Raw genomic sequence first — 23,752 nt, 5'->3', positions numbered from 1 at the left:
CAGTCTGTCTCCAATACAGTTAATCTTCAAAGAACTTGAACATTTGTACACTTTTGATATAGTTGTGTCGGTGTTCTTTGAATACATCATACATAAACCAGTAGTCAGGGCAAAATGTAAATCAGCACCATCCACAATTTAAAGGCCAGGCAGAAGATTGGGAGCCATCTAATGATTCCCTGTTTTAATATGCCAATACAAGTGAGCTCAGTTTGATGAATCTGCCTGTAAATCATGCATGGACAGGGGAATATGGAGTAGTTATTGATGATGAGAAGATGAAAAGAATTTCAATAACACTGTATCTACATTGCAGCAAGGTCCAGTGCAACTGCAATATTTTACACGAAATCAATTAGTTCCATTAGTGCAAAAAGAACCCTTTACTGTTTTTCACTGGACCTGGTTTTATTACTTTTACCCAAACCTAAAATTGCAGGAGGTAAATAAATCTTCAAAGAATAGTGCCAACTACAGGAAAAAGTTTTGGTCAAATTTATCAGCAACAAATCAAGGGGGAGAAAGAGTCAGCTTTTAATTTCCTTAAAGTATGATGTGTAAATCAAAAACATTCTTGATTAAAAAGGAAAGTTTGAAATGCTCTTCCAATCAAATGCAATACTTCATTCGACAGGCATAATTCTATTTTAAAAAGAGTAAAGGGCAAGTGATGGCTGTCAGTGCTTTCTTTTCACTCAGTAACAGTTAATCTACTAAATCTTTATCATGGAGGTAGGAAGCAGGAGCTACACCTGATTTTGCCTGGTGAGAAACTGATTAAAAGTTCAGATTTTTCACAGGACTGTGCCACTAATTGGTGTGAAAGTAGGAATACTTTCCACTTAAAGAGCCAGTAGCAGCAGGAGTGGAAGTGAGTCAGATGAATTAGGAGACTCATTTCTGATGGTCTGAAGGCCCTCTTTCTGTGTCATAGACCTCTGGCTCTATGTAGATGTTCCAACTGGCCCAATTAAATATCAGGAGGGAGAGATCTGCTATTTGTACCAAAGCCTTCCCTTTACAGGGATCCAAATACCTGCTTCTTGGGACAAACCTTTGTTTCATTGATGCTGACTTGGATGGAAGACTTGGGGCCATGAAGGAGAGGTTTCTCCTGAGGTTGGTGAGAGGAGAACATGTTTCCAGGCAGGAGGAGCACCTTTCTGTTCAGTATAACCTTCCTCCACCTCCAGTTCATCTTCCTTTCTCCTGTGGCCTGTCTGTGGCCTCAAGGTCTACATCATTCCAAAGGACCATGCTATGGAGCATGCAGCAGGAGGGTACAGTAGGGCATTACCTGACTGGGCAAGGAACTGGAGTTGCATCATCAGACGTTAGATGGGCATGCTCAAGGGATATCCTTTTGACCAGATGCATTGATTGTATCACCTCTGTGCCTCTGCCTGGAAGTCTGGTAAACAAGTCAGTAATTATACCTTTAAAGGATTTTCCTTGACCTTAGGTTTGATGTGCACAGTTAAGATTGGATTGTGGTGCTGAGGTAGCCAGGGCCAGTGCGGAATAAAGGAGCCATGGCAGCTACTCGTATATTGAGTGAACAAGGAGGGGAAGATCTTGTTATGGTTGCAGGTTATTTTTCCATTGAAGAAATAAAAATTCTTCCTGTTGATGATCTCACTGGACAGCCACTCAGTACATTAGTGGCCACACAAATGCAATCATTGAGGCCTGAACCTGGGTAAATTATGTGAGCAAATGAGGCAAAATCTAGAGCCCTATGTCCTGCTCTGTTCAAAACATGGCGCCTTGGCTTTAATGACTGAAAGAAGATTGCTACTGATTGACCAGAATGGTGACAATTTGTCCATCAAGCTGTATTATGCTTTGAGTCATAATGTCTTTATGATGAGACAAAGTACCTGCAGAAAAGAAAAAGGAAGCAGATCTTGCCTTCCAGATCCCACTACATCTGCACCTACATTCTGCCCCTTGTGCCCAAAGACCTGTGGGTTAAGAATTGGCCTGTTAAGTCACATGATGACCACAGAAACTTGTGACGCTGAGAAGAAGTCATCCTTGAATTGAACGGCAGCCAACAAGTTTTGTTTGAGATTCTGAAATGTAATATATCTGCAGGTTATCACTAGCCAGAAATTCATCTGGGCTCACCACATAAATACAAGAGTAGGTCAGAGACTAGGAATACTATGGTAAGTAATTCACCTCCTGACTCCTGAAGGCCTGCCGACCATCGAAAAGGCACAAGTCAGGAGTGTAATGAAATACTCCGCACTTACCTGGATGGATGCAACTCCAACAACACTCAAGAAGCTTGTAACCACCCAGGCATAGCAGCTCACTTGACTGGCACTGCATTCACAAGCATACAATCCCTCCACCAACAATACTCAGGAGCTGCAGTGTATACTATTTACAAGATGCATTGCAGAAATTCACCAAAGATCCTTAGACAGCACCTTCCAAATTCACAACCATTTCCATCTAGAAGGACAAAGGCAGCAGATACCTGGGAACACTACCACTGGCAAGTTCCCCTCCAAATTGCTCGCCGTCCTGACTTGGAAATACATAGCCGTTCCTTCACTTTTGTTGGGGCACAATCCAGAATTCCCTCCCAAAGGGCATTGTGGATCAATTTACAACACACAGACTACAGCAGTTCAAGAAGGCAGCTCATCACCATTTTCTCAAAGGCAACTAGGGAATGGTAATAGATGCTGGCCAGCCAGTGATGCCCATGAGTGAATTTAAAAAATATATTACAAAGCAGATGTGCCCGAGTTGTTTTTGGCAGGACGAGTCTAAAATATCTACATTAAAATTGAGCTCTCAATGAAATAATGCAGATAGGTTTATGTTATTTTCAGTATGCTTTCTGGTCTCTTTGCTTCTGCATTGTAGATATTAGGGCTGAAATTTATGTATAAAAGAGTCTACTGTTCAACAATACCTAATTGGCTCTAAAGAACTTTGGCAGTCTGAGGTAATGAAAGGCACTATATAAAGGTAATTTTTTTAAAAGTCTCTTGTGTACCATCATAAGCCCCAACTAGCCTCTCTAGCCAATGAGTCCAAATGTAAAGTAATAGATGATATGAGCTGAATCAAAACATCTGGTCTACACTTTCTAAGATGAGAAGTGGCCTTGTCCTGTTACATGCTAGGGAATTAATTTTAATACGATTGTTGGAAGAGCTGGCCCTTTTCATGTGCTATGAAGTTAGACCATTGGTTATATTTTATTTTGGTGCTTGCTTAAGTTGCATTTTCCACATTGTTTAATACAGATTTCAATCTTAAATCTGTTGAGAAAAAGTAGATTTAATAAACAGTGGAGGAGAAAGTTCAGAACAAAAATGCTGAACAAGCTTTCACTAAAAATAATACTATGTAATGTCATTTCTTCTCAATTCTGACTGAAAGTGATTGAAAAATCATGATACATGTTCAGAAAAATAAACTACACAGAAGCTGGTCAAAGCCATAGAGTCATAGAAATCTACAGCGCAGAAAAAGTCCTTTGGCCCATCGAGTCTGCACTAGTCAAAAAACACCTCCAAACTATTCTAATCCCATTTTCTAGTACTTGGACCATAGCCTTAATATTACAAGTGTACATCTATGGATTTCTTAAATATTATGAGCCTCTATCACCCTTACAGGCAGTAAGTTCCAGGTTCTCACTTTGGATGAAAGATTTCCTTACATCCTCTCTAAACCTTTTGCTGCCTACTTTAAATCTAGGTCCTGGTCATTGATCCCTCCACTAAGAAAATAAGTTTCTATTTACCCTATTTATGCCCCTCATAATTTTACACATCTCCATCAAGACCTCACCCATCCCCACCTCAGTCTCTTCTGCTCCAAGGAAAACGACCCAATCTGTCCAATCTATCTTCATAACCAACACTCTCCAGAGCAGGCAACATCCTGGTAAATCTCCTCTGCACAATCTCCAGTGCTATCACATCCCTCCTATGAATGTGGATTCCAGAACTGCACACAATACTCTAGAAGTGGCCTAACCAAAATGTTTATACAATTCCAGCACAATCTCCCTACTCTTAAACTCTATGCTTTGGCTAATAAAGGTAAGTATCCTATATACCTGTCCTGCTACCTTAATGGACCAGTGGGCATGCACACCAAGGTCCCTCTGATCCTGATGCTTCCCAGGATCCAATCTTTCATCATCTACTCCATTGCCTTGTTTATCCTTCCCAGGTGAATCACCTTGCATTGATCCAGATTGAATTCCATTTACTGATGATTGGCCTATTTACTCAGCCCTTCCTCATCCTCCTGTAATCTAAGGCTATCCTCTTCATTATTTACCACCCCACTAAATTTCACATCATCTGTGAACTTCCAAATCACACCTCATACATTCAAGTCCAAATTATTTAAATATACCACAAACAGCAAGAGCCCCAACACTGATCCCTGTTGAACTCCACTGGACACATGCACCCAGTTACTAAAAAGAACATCCCTCAATCATCACCCCTACTTCATGTCACTCAGTCAATTAGGAATCCAATTAGCCAAATTTCCTTGGATCCCATAGGCTCTCACCTTTGCTATCTGTCTCTCATGTGGGACCTTCTCCAAAGCCTTGCTGACATCCAAGCAGACTACATCAAATACATTGTCATCATCAACACACCTGGTACTCCTTCAATCAAATTGGTCAGATATGATCTCCCCTCAACAAAACAATGCTGACTGTTTTTAACAAATCCTGCCTCTGCAAATGCAGATTAATTCAGTCCCTCAGAACTGCTTCCAATAGTTTCCCCACCAACAAGCTGAGACTGACTGGCCGGTAGCTTCCCGGTTTACTCCTTGCTCCCTTATTGAATAATGGTACCATATTGGCTGTCCTCCAGTTCTTTGGAATCTCTCCCATGACCAGGGAGAAATTGAAAATTATTGTCAATGCCCATTATTTCCTTCCTTACCTCATTCAATTTGGGATATAATTCATAAGGCCCTGGATGTTTATCTACTTTTAAGCCAGGTAGACTGCTCAGAGCTTCAATACTCTTAATGTTACTTTCTTTAAGTATATCACAGCTCTGTTCTTGATTTTTATATAGAATCCCTACAGGGTGGAAACAGGCTATTTGGCCCAACAAGTCCACACCGACTCTCCCACCTAGGCCCAGCCCCCTACCCTAACCCTGTACGTTGTATTTCCCATTGGCTAACACACCTGACCTACAGGTCCCTGGACATGATGGGCAATTTTTAATGGCCAATCCACCTAACCTGCACATCTTTGGACTGTGGGAGGAAACCAGAGCACCCCGAGAAAACCCACGCAGATATGGGGAGAATGTGCAAACTCCACACACACAGTCGCCCAGAGGGTGGAATTGAACCCAGTGCCCTAGCACTTTGAGGCAGCAGCGCTAACCACTGAGCCACTGTGCCATCCCATTTCTAGTCCCATATTGTCCCTCACATTAGTGAACACTGACACAAAATATTCACTTAGAACTCTACCTACGTCCTCCAGCTCCATGCACAAAATACACACACATTCCAATTTTTGAACAAAGTGTAAAATGCAAATTGTTTAATGGATTGAATTATTATGGTGTTAAAATATTTTCTTTTCTGATGAGGAGGTGAATTAGTATGGGAAGAGACTTCTCCAGTCAACTGGATATCCATGAATCTTTCATATGTTTTTATATAAATCATTATAATCCCTTGACTGTAAAGTTGCCAAATTAATTTAAAATAACTACATCTGACTATAGTCCTCCTTTGACAATTGAGACCCACATTAGTTTGTTCATTGGGAATTTTATGCAAGATGTCAGAGTCATAGAGACGTACAGCACTGACACAGACCCTTCAGTCCAACTCACCCATGCTCACCAGATATCCTAAATTAATCTAGTCCCATTTGCCAGCATTTAGCCTATATTCCTCTAAACCTTTCCTATTCATATACCCCTCCAGATGCTTTTTAAATGTTGTAATTGTATCAGCCTCCACCACTTCCTTTGGTACCTCATTGCATACATGCACCAACATCTGTGTGAAACAGTTGTCCCTTAGGTCCCTTTCAAATCTTTTTCCTCTCAGCTTATGCCCTCTAGTTTTGGATTCCCCCACCCCAGAGAAAAGACCTTGGCTGTTCACCCTATCCTTACCCATCATGATTTTATAAACCTCTCAGTCCTCAGCCACTGACGCTCTAGGGAAAATAGCCCCAGTTTATTCAGCCTCTCCCTATAGCTCAAACTCTCCAACCCTGGCAACATCCTTGTAAATCTTTTCTGAATCCTTTCAAGTTTCACAACATCCTTCCTATAGCAGGGAGACCAGAACTGCACACAGCATTCCAAAAGTGGCCTAACCAATGTCCTGTACAGCCACAACATGACCTCCCAACTCCTATACTCAATGCACTGATCAATAAAGGCTGGTAATTGAATACTTCACCAATTACAAATTTTCCAGTGCTTTTCTGCAAAGGACCAAGCGACTGTGATGACCACAGTGGCATTAATTCATCAAGTTTAAACTCGACAGTATGGGTGGGCCGTGTTACTTAGTTGTCTTCAAAAGTGAGCCACTAGTTTCCATACTGTAAACTTGTATTTGATTGGCATGAAATAAAATGAACGTGCTAAGATATCCTGAAAAGATGTTAATAAAAAAAGCCTGTGGAGAATGAGGTCACCTATTGCAGTGAAAGAAAGGCCTCATCTAACCAATAGTGATGGAATCTCAGTGAGGGTTAAGGTTATTACCATTAGCTGTGACTGATTTAATATCTTGTTAGCTATTTTTATAACTTTGGGGGATGTCTATTAAATCCTTTTCAATCAATTTACAGTGAAAATTCTGTTCACTCTGGACGCTGCTCTTTCAAAACTGTGGAATGGAGTTGTAACTCCATGTGTTGCATTTGTTTGGATTTCCTTAAACCCTACCGTGTTTTCGGCTGAGCCAGGTCCTGGCTGTGATTAAGGGAATTGCAGGTCAGAGCTGGGGAGGATTTCATTTGCGGCTTCAACTGCTTGTTGACATATCTTTACTGCTTGAACATAATGTTTATGGCCTCTGTAAATATGAAATATTGCAGACCCTGAACTCTGTAGCACTCCATTAATGTCATGCTCACAAAATTGCACAGGTCTTTGGGGAAGGGGGATGCATAATGTGGATGTGAAAGCGCTGCCGCATTATTCAAACAGCAGACAGCTTTTTGTATGTGACTAGTATCTAAATCTGAGGCTTGAGACCTGATATTCAAATTGCGGAGCCTGTAAATAGATCATTGACACTCTCAGAGCACAGACATTGGAGGTCACAAATGAGTTTTAAAATAAACAACAATAAAGTTGGTAATTGGCTGTATTACAGGAGGAGCCAATATCTCTTCCTTGGTACATGAAACCATAACAATTAACAATAAATATTAAATAATTTGTGAATATTTGATGTTGAGTGTCCTTCACGAAAAAATCTTGATAGTTCTATTAAACATAATATATTACCAATAGAGGCCACTGATCAATAACTAGGATCAAAGTCTAAAGCTTTCTATTAATTTTTGTTTCCATAGTTTAGGGTTGATGAGACAGAACAGGCAAGTTTGTGTACCCTTTGCCCACTGGAAATCTTTGCTGGAATTGTATAGTCATGAATGTTATTGGAGTACAGTGTCGGACTCCGTTGTTATGCTTCTACAGTCAAATAGCTTACTAGTTTGTTTAGATTTACGATGAGAAATTATTATTCGGGTAAGATAATGACCACGCAAACCAGCCTTCCATCTATTGATTCTGTCTATTCTTGCCACTGCCTCAGGAAAGCAGTCAACATAATCAAACATCCTTCCCAACCCAGTTATACTCTGTCCCACCCTCTTTCATTGGGCAGAAGATACAAAAATTTTGAAAACACGTACCAACAAATTCAAGAACAGCTTCTTCCCTGCTGTAATCAGACTCATGAATGAACCTCTCATATATTAGAGTTGATCTTTCTCTGCAAATTCTCTGTAGCTGTGTCATTATATTCTCAATTCTGCTCCATTACTCTGATGTATGATTTGCCTGGATAGCATGCAAAACAATACTTTTCACTGTATCTCGATACGTGTGGCAATAATAAATCAAATCAAATCAAATAACAAAAAGGTACCTGGACCCTGAACCTGTATGCTTGTGGGGAGTTCAATAGTTCAGTAATGGAGAGGAGAGGAAGAAATTGACAACAAAAATTGTCAGCATATTATTCAACATGAGCAGTGAACACCGAACCAAATTCCCAAATGGAAGTAACCTCAACCTTATTATTACACTGCTCCTACTTCAAACTAAAAACTAAAAGTATCCTCTTGCGGGTTAGTTTTGCATTATAACACATTTGAAAGAATGGTTACCACTAACAATACAGTCAACCACTCAAATCTAATTTTGGCAAAGTAGATTATTTCAATGTTAAAACTACAATTTTAAATGTTTTCAGTGGATACCATGAATATGTCTAGAAAATAAATTAGTTGTTTATGAAAGAGGAATATTTAGCAGAGAAGGGAGGGAGGGCATGTGAAAGGAGAGAGACAATAAAATGGCCCTATGCAATCTGTAAAGATACTAGACTGACATAATGATGGTTGTAGTAGCTTCAGAAAGAGGTACTGAAATCCTTGAGTTCTTCATGTTAGGAGAAGGCCTGGTAACAACCTTCCCTCACTCCAGTCCACCACCCTATACATTTCCCTGCTGAAAGAGCCCATGAATTAATAGCTGGAGTAGGCATTTTGGACTCTCAGGCTTCCTCCAGCATTCAAGAAGATCATGGCTGATCTGACTGTGGCCTCAACTCTGCTTTCCTGTCTATGTCTACACCTTTTGATTCTTTTGACAATTAAGAAACATTTTTCTAAGGGCCTTAAAAACATCTTCAATGACACTGCCTCCTCTGCTCTCTTGGGAACAGTCCAATGATAAGCAACAGATCTTACGTTTGGGGTGCTCCTGAATATCTCTTCTGGGCTGCAACACTAGTGGGAATATTTGCTTCCATACCTGAGTTCCATCTTGACAACACAAACCAGACAAGGAGTCTACTGTGCATAATGAATCCACTTGGAGTCAGTGAAGGGATCTGTAGTTGGGATAGATTTGGAAAAGTTATCAGAAGTCCCCAGTCTATTGGGACTCCTTCCAAAGAGGAATATCCTGCCAAATACCATGTGCACTCAAATTGAATAGTCTTTGATTTGGGATCAGAGTCTTGATTTAAAAAAAAAGACTCTACTGCATTCAACCTCATGATTATGAGATCCAGAGAAAAAGCTCTCCTCTCGCAATCTGAAAAATGCAAAAGAGACCATTGATCTCTATCTGCCTTTATAGCTATACAATATATATGGCTGGTTCAGTTTAGCTGGATCAATGATGACAAAGAACATTGAGTTTAGTGATCGTAAAATGAATGAACATCAAGGAGAGAAGATGAGATTCTCTCTTGGTGGAGGTGATCATTGCCTAGCACATGTGTGGTGTCCATGTCACTTGTCATTTATTAGCCAAAGTCTGAATGTTGTCCAGTTATGTTGAATAAGAACACAGATCTCAAGTATCACAGTGGTTGCAAATAGAACTGAACACTGTGTAATCATTCATAAACTTACCCCATTTTTGAACTAATGGTGGTGGGAAGGCCATTAATGAAACAACTGAACATGGTCAGGCTTTGTGAGCACCTACTCTAATGTGCTGGGACTGAGTGATTGCCTCCAACAATCAAATTCATCTGTCTTTGTGCTAGTGCTAACTAGTGATGACTCCAGCCAGTTGAGAAATTTCCACCTAATTTCTATAGATTTCATTTTTATTTGGGCTGCATTAATCCCTAGTGTATTAAGAATCAATGTTGCAATCTGAATCAGTCTGATGTATACCAGATCAATAGGGCTGGATTCACCAGTTGGGTTTATTTAGTAATGATAAGCAGTTGTAATTGTGAGATTTATTTGGAACTAACTAAAATGTCGGTAGATTTATGAAATTCAGGTTCATTACTTGCAGATAGAAAGTGAACACCCAGGTTGTGTTTTCTAAGCCTTCTACTGTAACCACTACATTAACCACAGTTCAGCCTAATCCTATCCTAACAGGTTCACAAATATTCTCTGAGAGCATCTACTCACTATTGCATATTCCCAATCCTAGATCTTGAAACAATGTTATGTCTCCATTACAATTAATAATTTCTCACAGACCAAAAATTGAATTCTGCAATCTTTGTGGTCTTTATGGCTCAGTACCACAGAACTGAGTTATCAAAACTGTTAGGCTGTGGTTGAAAATATTTTAAAAGATAATTTATTACAATAATCTTTGCTTTCATTTTTCTAATCCTTTTATTTCTTCTCCTTCCACTACCCCATATTTGAACCCATATTTGATTAGATCAGTATAGTCCAAAATACATTCAAAATTGCTACTTCAATGATTGACGGTGTGTTCCAGGGGAAGGTTTAAAATTATTTCTTTTTAAATGGTGTGTCCATACCTTTCCAATTTCTCTCAGCAGCCGCATTGTTCACTTAGATACAAATGGAGACATGAATACAACGCAAAATACTGCAGACACTGGAAATTAAAATGAAAATTAAATTCTGAAAATATTCTGTACGTTTGGCAGCATCTGTGGAGCGATAAACAGAGTTGATATTTCAGTTTAATGCCTTCTTGATTAAAACAGTCAAGTAATTTCCAGTTGGCCCCTCTAAATTGTCATTCTATTGTAAAGCCATAAGAAATAGGAACAGGAATAAGCTATTCAGCCCTTCAAGCCTTCTTCAATAGGATCATTGCTGATCGACACTCCTCACGTCCACTTTCCTGCCATTTCCCCATAACCCTCAATTCCCCTACTCATCAAGAATCTATCTCAGCCTTAAATATAGACAATGACTCTACCCCCATAGCTCTCTGTGGTGAGGAGTTCCAAAGACTCTCAACCCTCAAGAAATTCCTCCTCATCTCAATCGTAATTTGGTGCCCCTTTATTCCAAGACTATGTCCCCTGATCCTAGATTCTCCAATGAGGGGAAATATCCTCTCAGCATTTACACTGTCAAGCTCCTTAAGAATCCTATACATTTCAATGAGATCACCTCTCATTCTTCTAAACTCTGGTCAATTGAGTCCCAACCTGTGTAGACTTTACTCATTAGACAATCCTGCCATATGAAGTATCATCTTAGTGAACCTCCTCTCAAGTGCCTCCAATGAAATGATATCATTCCTTAGAAAAGGGGACCAAAACTGCTCTCAGTACTCCAGATATGGTCTCACTAGCACCTTGTACAGTTACAGTAGGACTTCCTTACTCTTATACTCCAACGCCCTTGAAATATGGGCCAACATTCCACTAGTCTTTCTGACAGCTGCACCTGTGTGCTAGCTTTCTGTGTTTCATGCACAAGTACTCCCAAGTCCTTTTGTGTTGTTGCTTTGTGCAGTTTTTCTCCATTTAAATAATATCCTGTTCTTTTGTTCTCCATTCCAAAATGAACAACTTCATATTTTCTCACATAATACTTCATTTGCCAATTTTTTGCCCACTTACTTAACCCTGTAAACTGTTTGTATCCCTCTCACAACCTGCTTTTCCATCTATTTTTGTGTTGTCTGCAAATTTGGCTACAGTGTTTTGTTTCCTTCTTACAAGTCATTAATATATATATTGTAAGTAGTTCCAGTTCCAGCACTGATCCCTGCGGAATCCCACTGGTCACGGGTTGCACAACCTGAAAAAGAACCCCTTCTCTCCCTTGCCCATTTCCTGCACATAAGCCAGTTCTCTATCCATGCCAATATACTGCCTCTAATACACCGTGGGCTCTTATCTTATGACTTAACCTTTTTGTGAGGTACCTTGTGAAGTTCGTCCTCGTATTAAGCAGGAATAAACTTATTCTGTAAAAAAAAAGTCTTCTGTTATTTATTTGGCTAGGACTGAATAAGCTTTTATTAATGCAATCAAAATATTGAGGCCAGATGTCGTAACAGACAGGGAAGTGGAACTAAGTGCGTATACATGATACTAAATACAGATCCAGAAAATAAATAAAAATGTTTTATGTGGTAGTCCTAGAGCTATTAAATATATTTATTTATTTAACTCCATAAATTGTAAAGAAAACAGCATCTTTACCTTTCTTACGATATTTCAGATCTTTTTTCATTCTAACATCCTAACTACATACTAAACATTACAACACTTTCATAAAGGGATGACATTTGTTTTTGGTGATGTGAAACACTAACATATGAAATATTTCTGAATGAGGACAAACCGAAGAATGTGTGGGATAGTGCACCTAATAATTATGGAATTTTGCCTGCTGTTGAATTCCTGAATTTTTGAGACAGTGAGGATAATTTTTCCTTTTGTTTCTAGTACCTGAATTTCCACCATGTTAAAAACAGGAGAAATCCTCTTGTTGTTGTTAAATTTGAACTTATTTCAAAGGCACTTCAACTATAGTGTTGGGAAGTGAAGGTTTAAATTCTGACTAATTAAAAATATGGAGTTTACATCAACCTGCCCAGCTATTTTGTAGTATGACTGCAAGATGAAAAATTTGGACACGCAATAGTTGTGATATAATACAAGCATGGAAGCTTGAATAACACACTTGTGTAGTTTTACCAAGTAAGGCAACAGTATGCCATTACTGTTGGACCATATGTATATTGTATTGGTACTACTGCATTTAGTTGATGTGGAAAGTGAGCCAATTAAAATTACTCCAATGAAGTTTTTTCTAAAAATCCATAGATTAATCAATCTTCTGACTTGCACCTCTCTTAATTGTGGGCCCTTTCTATTAGGCACAGCAGTTAAATGACTACCTTTTATACTTGCAGGAAACCGTTAGAAGAAATGGCTGTTTAGTTTCCATTACAGTAATACAATAATTCTCATCTATTAACAGTTGTCCGAAACATCAAACGGCACAATATTGTCCTGAAGAGGGAGTTGGGTGAAGGAGCCTTTGGCAAAGTGTTTCTTGCTGAATGTCATAACCTTTGCACCGAAGATGACAAAACTTTGGTGGCAGTGAAGGTATAGTACGATAGAATTTCAATTATTAATTTATGGCTTGGTCTGGAGCTCCTTGTGATAAATGCTTCTCTAGCTATCAGTGTCAGTTATCTTTTAAATTGGGCTTAGTAGGACTAATGCAATGTCAAAAGAGCACGATACATGATCTCACGCATAGATGTAAAAATATGGCCTGGTTTCATATGGCAATGAGAGCAGAGCAGGTTGACCAAATTGTTCATGGGAAACATAGGAACCTGAGAATAGTGGGATGCACACAGTCGATTCCACTTAGTTGACTACTTTCCATTCTGAATATTTCTCTGCTGAATGGAAATTGAAAACCAGGCCCATTTGCTCTCTGTGCATATTGTATGTATTCTTGCTTACTGCATGCTTTTTGTCGTACATTCCTGTTCAATTAATAATTTATTGTTCAGATTACAAATTCCACTGCAGTCATTGCTCATATAACAGTCACTTTTCAAGATGCATCTTGCACAATTTGCTGTACTGAGGAACTTTAAACTATCATCCATAGAGCAACATTCCATAATATTTCATTTCAGTTTGAAATGTTTGAACATAGGAGCCGCATTCTTTCCAACATTTTTGTGAGAACTTTCATGTGCAGTAAATACGTTTCTGCAGCAAACTTTTCTTATCCAGTTCCAATATATTTACCTTTTAAAATAAGACAATATCACCAGAGTCTCTAGGATTAAGGAAGGAAAGAGTGACTTTGGTAGTCCATAAGGTGAAGGAACTAGTGGTTTTGTTTATATGCAACTAGCTTCCAGCACTCAGCAAGAGAGACTGTTTTTATTATGTACATGCACAAAGGTGCCAGTTGAATGCAGGCCAGTAAAACTAGAACTGATTTGTGCACGCTGACTTGGGTTAAACTCAGTTATTTAACACCTTCACTTGTGAATTTCTGGAAGGGAGCTTATGGATGTATTGGATATGACCAGACATAAATAATTTGAGGCTATGTTCCATTGCCGCAACAGTGTACCACAGAAAAATAGAATCGGGCTTTGTGGATTATACCATGCATCTTGCATGCAGTGGTTCATGCTGTGTGACCAAGAATCTAATGTAACTCTTTTTAAAAGTTTTTTTTTTAAAACTAATAACACCATGTTGTGCATTATGTAAAAATATATTGGCATGGTTTTGAATTACGGAACAAACCAGATGTCTGAGAGTTGAATGATTTTTGTTGAATTATTTTGCAGCACATTGTCATCTGCAATATCCTATTGATAAATATTACAAAATCCTGGAACTCCCACTCTATCAGCCTTGTAGGCTTTCCTGCACAAAATAGACTGCAACAGATCAAAAAGGCAATTCACCACCACCTTTTGAGACCATTTAGGGATGGGTATTAAAATATTGGTCCAGCCAGTGATATCCACATCCCATTATTGAATTTTTTAAAATGGAGCTATTGATGGGACCAATGATACTTTGTGCATCCAGTTTCACGGATGATGCTCAATGCTGAGAGTGCTGCAATTAACAGTTGCTGTTATTCGGATGAGATACTAAATTCAAGGCCCGTGAACTTATTCTGAAGTTTCGGGAATTACTAAACATCCCATTGCAATGTATGAAAAAAAAGTATGACGTTTTGACACTCACCAATATTCCTGGAAACTGATTAACTGGCTGGTTATTTATCACATTGATGTTTCAAAAATCTTGCTGTATTTTAGATGGTTGACAGATTTGCCTAGATAAACGTCAACAATTTACTTTGGAGCAATTTGTTTATGAAATTTTTTGACATGTGATAAGGCAACATAAAAATGTTAGCCTGCCATTCAGTTCGTATCCTTCTGATTTAATGTTTGTAAGTAACCCCGTAAGGCCATGGAAAAGGAATAGACCATTCGCACCCTCCAGCCTGCTCTGTCAATCAATAGGATCATGGCTGATCTGACATTCCTCACGTCCATTTTCCTGCTGTTTCCCCGCAACCCCTGATTCCTGACTGATCGGGAATCTATCTACCTCAGCCTTAAATATATACAATGACTCTACCCCCACAGCTGTCTGTGGCAAGGAGTTCCAAAGACTCTCAACCCTCAAGAATTTGTTCCTCATCTCAATCTTAAATTGGTGGCCTTTATACCAAGGTTATGCCCTTTGGTCCTAGACCCTCCTGTGAAGAGAAACATCCTCTTAGCGTTTACCAGTCAAGCCCTTTAAGAGTCCTATATGTTTACATTGATGATCATCTCTCATTTTTCCAAACTCCAGTGAGTACAGTCCCAATCCATTTAGTCTTTGTTCATAAGACAACCTGTCCATAGCAGAAACAAAAACAGAAGTTGCTGGAAATGCTCAGCAGGTCTGGCAGCATCTGTGAAGAAAAAATCAGTGTTAATGTTTCAGGTCTGGTGCCCCTTCCTCAGAACTTCCTCCATAGCAGAGATCATCCTATTAAACCTTCTCTGAACTGCCTTCAATGAAATGATCTTTCCTTAGAAAAGGGGACCAAAACAGTTCACAGTATTCCAGATATAGTCTCACTAGCACCTTTTAAAGTTACAGTAAGATTTCCCTACTGTTATACTCCAACCCCCCGTGAAATAAGGGCCAACATTCCATAAGTCTTGCTGACTACCTGCTGCACCTGTGTGCTGGCTTTCTGTGTTTCATACACAAGTTACCCCCAAGTCTCTTTGAGTTGCTGCTTTCTATAGTTTTTTTTCCCATTTAAGTCATACCCTGCTCGTTTGTTCTCCCTTCCAAAATGAACAACTTCACATTTTCCTGTATTATATTCCCTTTGCCAACTTTTTGCACACTTACTTAACCAATCAACATGCCTCTGTAAACTGTTTGTATCCCTCTCATAACCTGCCTTTCAACCTATTTTTGTGTTGTCTGCAAATTTGACTACAGTACATTCCCTTTCCTCATCCAAGTCATTAATACAGATTGTAAACAATTGCAGTCCCAGCACTAATCCCGATGAACACCATTGGTCATGTGATAAGAACATGAAAAAAACTCCCTATCCTCGCTCACTGTTAGTTGCCAATTAGCCAGTTCTATCCATGGTCAATATATTACCTCCAACACCATGGAGTCTTATAACTTAACCTTTTGTGAGGCATCTTGTCAAACATATCCTGCAAGTTCAAATACAACACATCTTATTGTTCCTGACTATCCATTCTGGTTTAGATCTTCCTCAAAAATAACTCTAAATTAGTTAGACATGATTTCCCTTTCATGAACCGATATTGACTGTGCTTGATTAGATTCTGATTTTCCAATGTACTGCAATTCCTTCCTTAATGATTGATTGCAATACTTTTTTGTGCAATTCTGGAACATGAAATATCCTAACAAAAAGTCACAGTAAAAGTTGAATTGTGCTTATGGTTAAAAATGAACATCAAGACAATTAGCATAATAACCCTGAAAAGTGATGAAATGCTTGATACCAGTGCCAAGGTAATTGACTAATTCACAGTCTCAACTGAGGCAATAGCAGCATGTACCAACCCAAATCACTCATTTACCTTCAATTTGACCATAAGACATAGGAGCAGAGGTAAACTATACAGCCTACTGGGTCTGCTCCATCGTTGTATGAGATCATGACTGATCTGATAATCTTCAACACTATTTTCCTGCCTTTTCCTCATAACCCTCAATTCCCTTTCTGATTAAAAATCTGCCTATCACAGCCTTGAGTATACTTATGACCCAGTCTCAACAGTCCACCACAGTAAAGAATTCCACAGATTCACTCCCCTCAGAAAACAATTTCCTCCTTATTTCTAGATAATACAGTGGGAAGCTGGAGGAACACAGCAGGCCAGGCAGCATCAGAGGAGCAGTAAATTTGAAATTTTGGGTCGGGACTCTTCCTTCTTATCTCTGCCTTAAGTGGGTGGCCCCTTACTCTGAGACTATGACCTTTACTCCTAGACGTTTCCACAAAAGGAAACAAACTCTCTGCATTTACCTTGTAAACTCCCTCAAAACTACACCCCTCCCACCCTGGAAGAATTTTGGACTTTTCAATAAGATCACTTCTCATTCTTCTAAATGCAAATGAGTACAAGTCTAGCCTACTCAACCTCTCCTAGTGTCAGCCTGGTTAACCTCTGAACTGTCTCCAATTCTAGTTTCTCTTTCCTTAATAAGTGGCACAAAACTGTTCCAGCTGTGGTCTGACTAGTACCTTGTATAGTTTTAACAACATCTCCCTACTTTTAGAATCCATTCCCTTTAAAACAAAGGTCAACATTCCATTTGCCTTCTCTATTACACACAACTTGGCTGCTAGCTTCTTGTGATTCATGCACAAGGCCTCCCAGATCCCTCTGCTGTAGCTTTCTGCCATCTTAAATAAATATTCGGCCACCTCTATTCTTCCCAGTGCATAAAAGTGCATAACCTCACATTTTACAGTATTATGTTCCATCTGTCAAGTTTCTGCCCACTTGCTTAACTTGTCTATATCCATCTACAGACTCTGTTGTCCTCACTACTTGCCTTCCCATCTAATTTTGTTAAATCTGCAGAAGTGGCGATAGGACATTCACTTTCCTCGTCCAAGTCATTAACACATATTTTAAATAATGTGGCCCCAGACCTATAGCACTGCACTAGTTATAGGTTGCCATCCTGAAAATGTCCCCTACATCTCAACTGTCTCCTATTAATTAGCCAATTCTCTATCCATGCCAATATAGTAACTCAACCACCATGAGCTCTCATCTTATGTGGCCTAACACATGTTACCTTATCCAACATCTTCTGATAATCCAAATATGTTACATCCACTACTCTAACCTTGTCTATTCTGCTTGTTTCTTCTTCAAATAGTTCTTGTTAATTTTTTGGGCATGATTTCCCTTTCATGAAGACTCACTGAGTCTGCCTGATCATATTATGCATTTCTAAATGTTCAGCAATTACATCTCATATAACAGACTCCTAACATGTTCCCAGCTCTACTGTTAACTGTGTATTGCCTCCATCCTTTTTTGGATAATTGTGTTACATTGGCAGTTTTTCAGTCCTCTGGAAATTTTGCAGAATCTAAGTATTCTTGTAAGATCACTACCAGTGTATTCAGCCTCTGTAGCTATATTGTAGAGTGCATCCCATCAGGTTTATTAATACAATTTAGGATACCCTTACTAGATGGTTATGGGTAGTTGCTTATATCCGTCGACCCTTTCACCTGGAAATGACGCAAGGCAGGTAAGGACCTGCAGAGTTAAACTGTTTATGTTGGAACTAGGAAATCAGATCTCCAGAATAAATCTGGCATTTCCTCATATTTGTCAAGCCTTCACCAGCGCTAAATTCTCAAAATGCATATTTTGCATTTGGTTGTCCATAGCTGCACCCTATCATGATGTCATCTGATGTACAAAAACAAGCTGAAAAAGACGTTTGTGAAAAAGATCTTGTTATTTCACACACAGACCTTGAAAGAAGCTAGTGACAATGCACGCAAGGACTTTCATCGTGAAGCAGAGCTCTTGACCAACCTGCAGCATGAACATATTGTGACATTCTATGGTGTGTGTGTGGAAGGTGACCCCCTCATTATGGTTTTTGAATACATGAAGCATGGAGATCTCAACAAATTTCTCAGGTTGGTTTAGAAAACTTCAAGTTTCTATATTGTTCCTATGCAGCTAACATTTTACTGCTGAAAAATACTGCCAATGCTGGAAACCCAAAATAAAAATGAAAATTGGTGGAAATTCTCAGCAGATCTGGCAGCGTCTCTGGAAGGGAAACTGGGTTAAATGGGTAAAATCTTAATCTCTCAAAATGGGTGGGTTTCTGAGCAGGCAACAGATTAAAAGTGAAAGCAGTCAGCTTGATAAAAAATCCAGCAGGAATCTGTCAACTTTTACCTTTACCTGAGCATGATTGCAGTTCATGAGAAACTCCCATTTGAAGAAAGGTGAACCAGCTGGGGATAGCCATTTGAATGTGCTCTAGCTTTCAATACCATCATGGCTGACCCCCTTCTGTCTCAACTCCATCTCCCATATCCCTTAATTCCCTTAGTGCCACAAAACCCTACCGATCTCTGTCAGGACTCATTGGTCACAGTTTCTAAAATGATGGGGGCCTGCTGTGCCATGCACAATATTGAGCAGCAGTGCAGACTGGAACTCCAGGTGTGGAAGGTGATGAACATCGTGTATCTTTAGAAAAAGAGGAACAGGAATATTAACAAAGGAGATCAGGAGCATAATGTGGTGAGAGTACCAGTAGCTGCACTCCAAAATTTCAGGGATGTTGGAACAATCTGATTCAGGAATACTTTGCTTAAACTAAGTGAGAGCTGCCATTTGATGCATCAATTCTGAACCCTCTGCGTCCTCTAATCATCAGCACAAAACAATCCCATACTCAGTTATCCATCTCTCTCACAGTCAATGATTACTTGCTTTTAATTAGTGGCAAACCATTCTTCACAAGGCAGAAGACCACACATCAGGCAGTAGGCATATACACATGAAACAGAAATGTGACAATACGAAAACTGTGTTCAACAGCGAAGTAAATAACCTTGTGTAAGTGCCGATCTTCTATCTTTTGGTTTCTACTTCAGCTATGAGGTACAGATTGTGTGGAATCAGCAGAGCTAGATGCAGGCTGCTTACTCTCCACTATTGAATGATCAGTTGCTCCTAACTGATATCCTCTGTTTGGGAGTTTGAAAAATCCCCTTCAAAGGTTGCCTCGCCTATACACAGAGGGGCAGGTTGTCCAACAAGACAAGAGACAGTAAAAACGAGGATTGGGCATGAGCATAGAGGTGGAACAAAGTCCCTTTTTCCATGTTCCAGTTCTCTATCTTCCCTTTCAAGGCCCACATGCACACTTCCCTGGTAACCAAGAGTTGGAGAGCGCTTTGATACACTTCATTGAGGTCTGAATGAGCTGATGCAAGCTTGATGCAATCTCTGCTTCAGCCCAAGTGTACAGGCCATTAGTGAGGGACAGCATGCACTCTGTAGATTGTTACATTTGATTCTCTGTGGAAGTCATCACTCTAGAGGTATCCAACAGCAACACGGCAAGACATTCTTTTCTTCTTCTTGCAGGTTGTGGGCTTGGAGAGGAGTCCAGGGGTGATCTCACAAAGGCCACCCCCTTTCCGTGCCTCCAACTGCCTCCAGATTGATGCATATTGGTGGTCCACTCCCTAACCTCAGCAGGGTATCACCCTGCTATCCCAGTCAGGAAACCAGCCACCTTTCTCACCCACAGAGGGTCAGGTATTTATGGAGGGACATGGTTGAAGCCTGTAGGTGGCCATTCATTAAACACTTAAGAGCTGTAATTACTGGCACGTTGTGAAACTTGCCTATGGATCTTCTTGCCCAGTATTTAATTGCAGAGGTAGTGAGAAGGGTGAGAGTTTCTCTCAGTGCTAACTCACCCAATTATTTCCTCTTCTTGCCAGCCCAAGAAAGGTGAAATTGAAACCCCAAATCTTATTGACTCCAAAATACTCTTCCAGATAAGTGTTTTTTTTCTCTACCATACTAGACCATGCTGACACTATTGTTTTTTTTGCTTGAAAGTTGCTGTCACCGTTTCTATCATGAACAACAACTCAAACAATATAGTAAGCTGGCATGCCCATACAACAAATACTATAAATATAGAGATATACTGTTCTGATCTCATTGATAGTACCACGAGACAATTCAGATCCCAGAATGGCTTGGTAGGTTATATTTCTTTTACTTAATGTAGTGGTCATTCACTGAAACATAGTCAAACAGATGACAGACCTTATTTGTTAACTGATCAGAAGTTTATTGCACAAATGATAAAAATAAAACATAAAAATCTATCTAGATATAGAGCAGACAGAATAAAATTAAAACTGCAGCAAAACAAAGTTTCAGAATCACAAAATTGTTATGGAACAGTAGGAGGCCAATCAGCCCATTGTGTCTGCAATAGTTCTATTACCTAGTACCGAACTCCTGCCTTTCCTACATAACCCTGTACATAATTTCTATCCAAATCATGATCCAATGCCCCTTTGAATGCCTTATCTCATCTAATGTCTCAACATGAGCCAACACAGAAACTCAAATCTGGAGAATCACCCCTCAAAATCAAATCTTTAAATTTGGCTTAACTGATTTTCACTGTTCACAGGAAAGAACTGGGGAAGTCTTCTTGCATGAATGCTTACAAACCTGAGAACATAGAAGTTTCCAGCTTTCAATAACCTACAGCTTTCTAACCAATACACCTTGTCTGGATGTTTACAAACTAAAACTTTTACATTCCGGTAAATGTGCCTTCATTGAGCAGTCCTATACTCCTTTCTAGAATAGTAATTATATTTGCTTCTGACCCCTGTTAGATCTCCTCCAAACCTCCAATCTTAAGGTTTTCTAAGATAACATTAATCATTGCTTTAAACAATTAAAAAGCTTTGCTGTTTAATCTACCTGTTCTAAATATCACAACTTTATATTAACACTCCAAGAGTCCCTGCTGTCTTAAATATACTAGCTTAGCTCATTGCTCTAGAAGTGCTGTCTAAATAAGTTAATATCCAAACTCTGACAGTACACATATGGTGAAGGGAGCACTGCCATTTTTCTTAGTTTCACAACAATGGGTGATAACTTACAAGTTTTACACACATCTGAAAAGAGGGGAGTTTGGAAGAAGGAAATTCATGGCCTATGGAGATGGAAAAACCCACCAGATCTTTTCACAATCAGGCAGCTGATTCGTTGCTGAAGGATTTTCTATTGAAAGGATGAACCAGGGTAAGGGTGAATCTGCCAAGAACTGTAGGCCACTTAAGCTGGTGGTTACAGAACTTGGCACTGGTACATTGACCACTTAAGGACCTCAATTGGCAGTGGGGTGTGAAGGTGGAGCTTTGGATCTTCTTGCCCAGGACTTATTTCTATCAAAGGTGACAGGGCTCTGATCAGCCACCATTCCACCTAACTAAGTTCCCCTCCTGCATTCAGGCCTGTTGTCTCAAATCCAGAAGCTTCCATCGTTTGATATTTTTGAAAATGTTGTCAAAGAAAAATAAAATTTTGGTAGCCACTGATGCATCCGGAGTTGAGCAGGCTCTGCTTATTGCAATCTAATTTCTGCATGGAGGTTATTAAGCCATCATTCCTCTATGTAAATAACCTCAAGCCTATCTTAGGGGGCTACCTCAGACGCTGGTAAGGGGATTCACAGTATATCAGGGTGGACACCCTGAAGGTACCTTCTGATGCAGGTCATTAAAACCAGCCTGGATTGTACTTGTTTTATGCCCATTAAATAAGAGCACAGGAAGATCTAGTTTCTAACCTACAGATAAATGCAAATAGCTCTAAATATTATATTAAGCAAACTAATTTTCAATAGTATCATATTTCCTATGATCTGAGGATTTCCCAAGAAATATTCCCACGTATTCATAAAACATGACAGCGACATGCTCTTCCAATTACTGAAATTTATTGCAGCCCACATGGCGTCTTTAAAGGAATATTCTCACTCGATCCAACCAAATAATTACAACATATCAAAATGTTTCCCAGAGACTTGGTATACAATTCTCAATCAAAGGAGAAAATTCAAACACTAAAAACGTTTGATCATCATGGTGGCTGAACTTGATTTCTTCTGAACACAAGCATGGGGATCATGATGCAGAATTAACATGCATTCATTGTTTGCGATGTAAGCAGCGCTTGGTACTGAGCACACTGTAGAGTACCTGTCTGCTGGCACTAGGTAATGCTAACCTGCGCTACCAAATATCAAGCAGCTCTTGATGGTGAAGTGCTGTCTGGCTGGTCCATGTCCTTGAAGTAATTCTATAGTTGAAAGATAGACAACAATCCAATACAGGAGATATTCCAAAAGTGCCGTGGGGGCATTAGTCAAGAATGTGCAGAGAAGTAAAGATGTACTATATCCATAGAAAATCAGGAGGTCCTCCAGACAAACTCTCAGAAGGCAATGGGACCAAATAGCCAGAGATCAATGCTCGGGATCAAAACCCAAGAATCGAGATGCAGTGTTGTCAACAGCTCATTGTTTGCACCAGAGTGGTTGAGATCGTTGCATGCATCTTTAGATGTTGTAACCCACCAACTGCACCACCACCCTCAACAAATGTTCAATTCACCTCAATCTCAATAACCTATCACTAATTATCACTCCGTTCCCAATAACAGAATCTAGTACAGGTGAAACTAACTTTTTAATTTTTGCCTTTGTGTATTCTTCAAAGACAAAATCACAAAATGTGTCTGCAGTTTGGGACATAATCTGTCTGTGGATGGCTTGCCATTGAGGATGAGTCATCAGCCTTTTGTATTCTTTATCGTCACAAGAGATCACAGCCCAGTTTGTTTGAAGGTGGACTACAACGGTTCAAGAAGGCAGCTAACCAACAGTTTCTCAAGGGCAACTAGGGACAAGCAATAAATGCTGGCCAGCCAACGACACTTACATCCCGCAAAATGAATTAGAAAAAAGTTTCTTTGATACTTAGGTATCACAATCTGCTGGTTTCTCTGATATAACAAAGTGTAGAGCTGGATGAACACAGCAGGCCAAGCAGCATCAGAGGAGCAGGAAGGCTGACGCTTCGGGCCTAGACCCTTCTTCAGAAATG

The 23,752-nt window shown here is 39.6% G+C and overlaps 1 protein-coding gene across 1 annotated transcript in view; it reads left to right on the top strand.

Annotated features, from left to right (window-relative positions):
- ntrk2a (neurotrophic tyrosine kinase, receptor, type 2a) overlaps positions 1–23,752 on the top strand; it is a 227,657-nt gene that overhangs the window by 117,135 nt on the left and 86,770 nt on the right. Inside the window, exons 13-14 of the mRNA XM_048595207.1 lie at positions 12,968–13,098; positions 18,546–18,718. Coding sequence (XP_048451164.1) covers positions 12,968–13,098; positions 18,546–18,718 — 304 coding nt within the window. The remainder of the gene's footprint in view (positions 1–12,967; positions 13,099–18,545; positions 18,719–23,752) is intronic.

This window comes from Rhincodon typus, chromosome 3 (genome assembly GCF_021869965.1).
Source record: "Rhincodon typus isolate 14 chromosome 3, sRhiTyp1.1, whole genome shotgun sequence".
Taxonomy (NCBI): domain Eukaryota; kingdom Metazoa; phylum Chordata; class Chondrichthyes; order Orectolobiformes; family Rhincodontidae; genus Rhincodon; species Rhincodon typus.
Note: the sequence above shows the minus strand (reverse complement) of the source record. Positions and strands in the feature narration are given on the sequence as shown.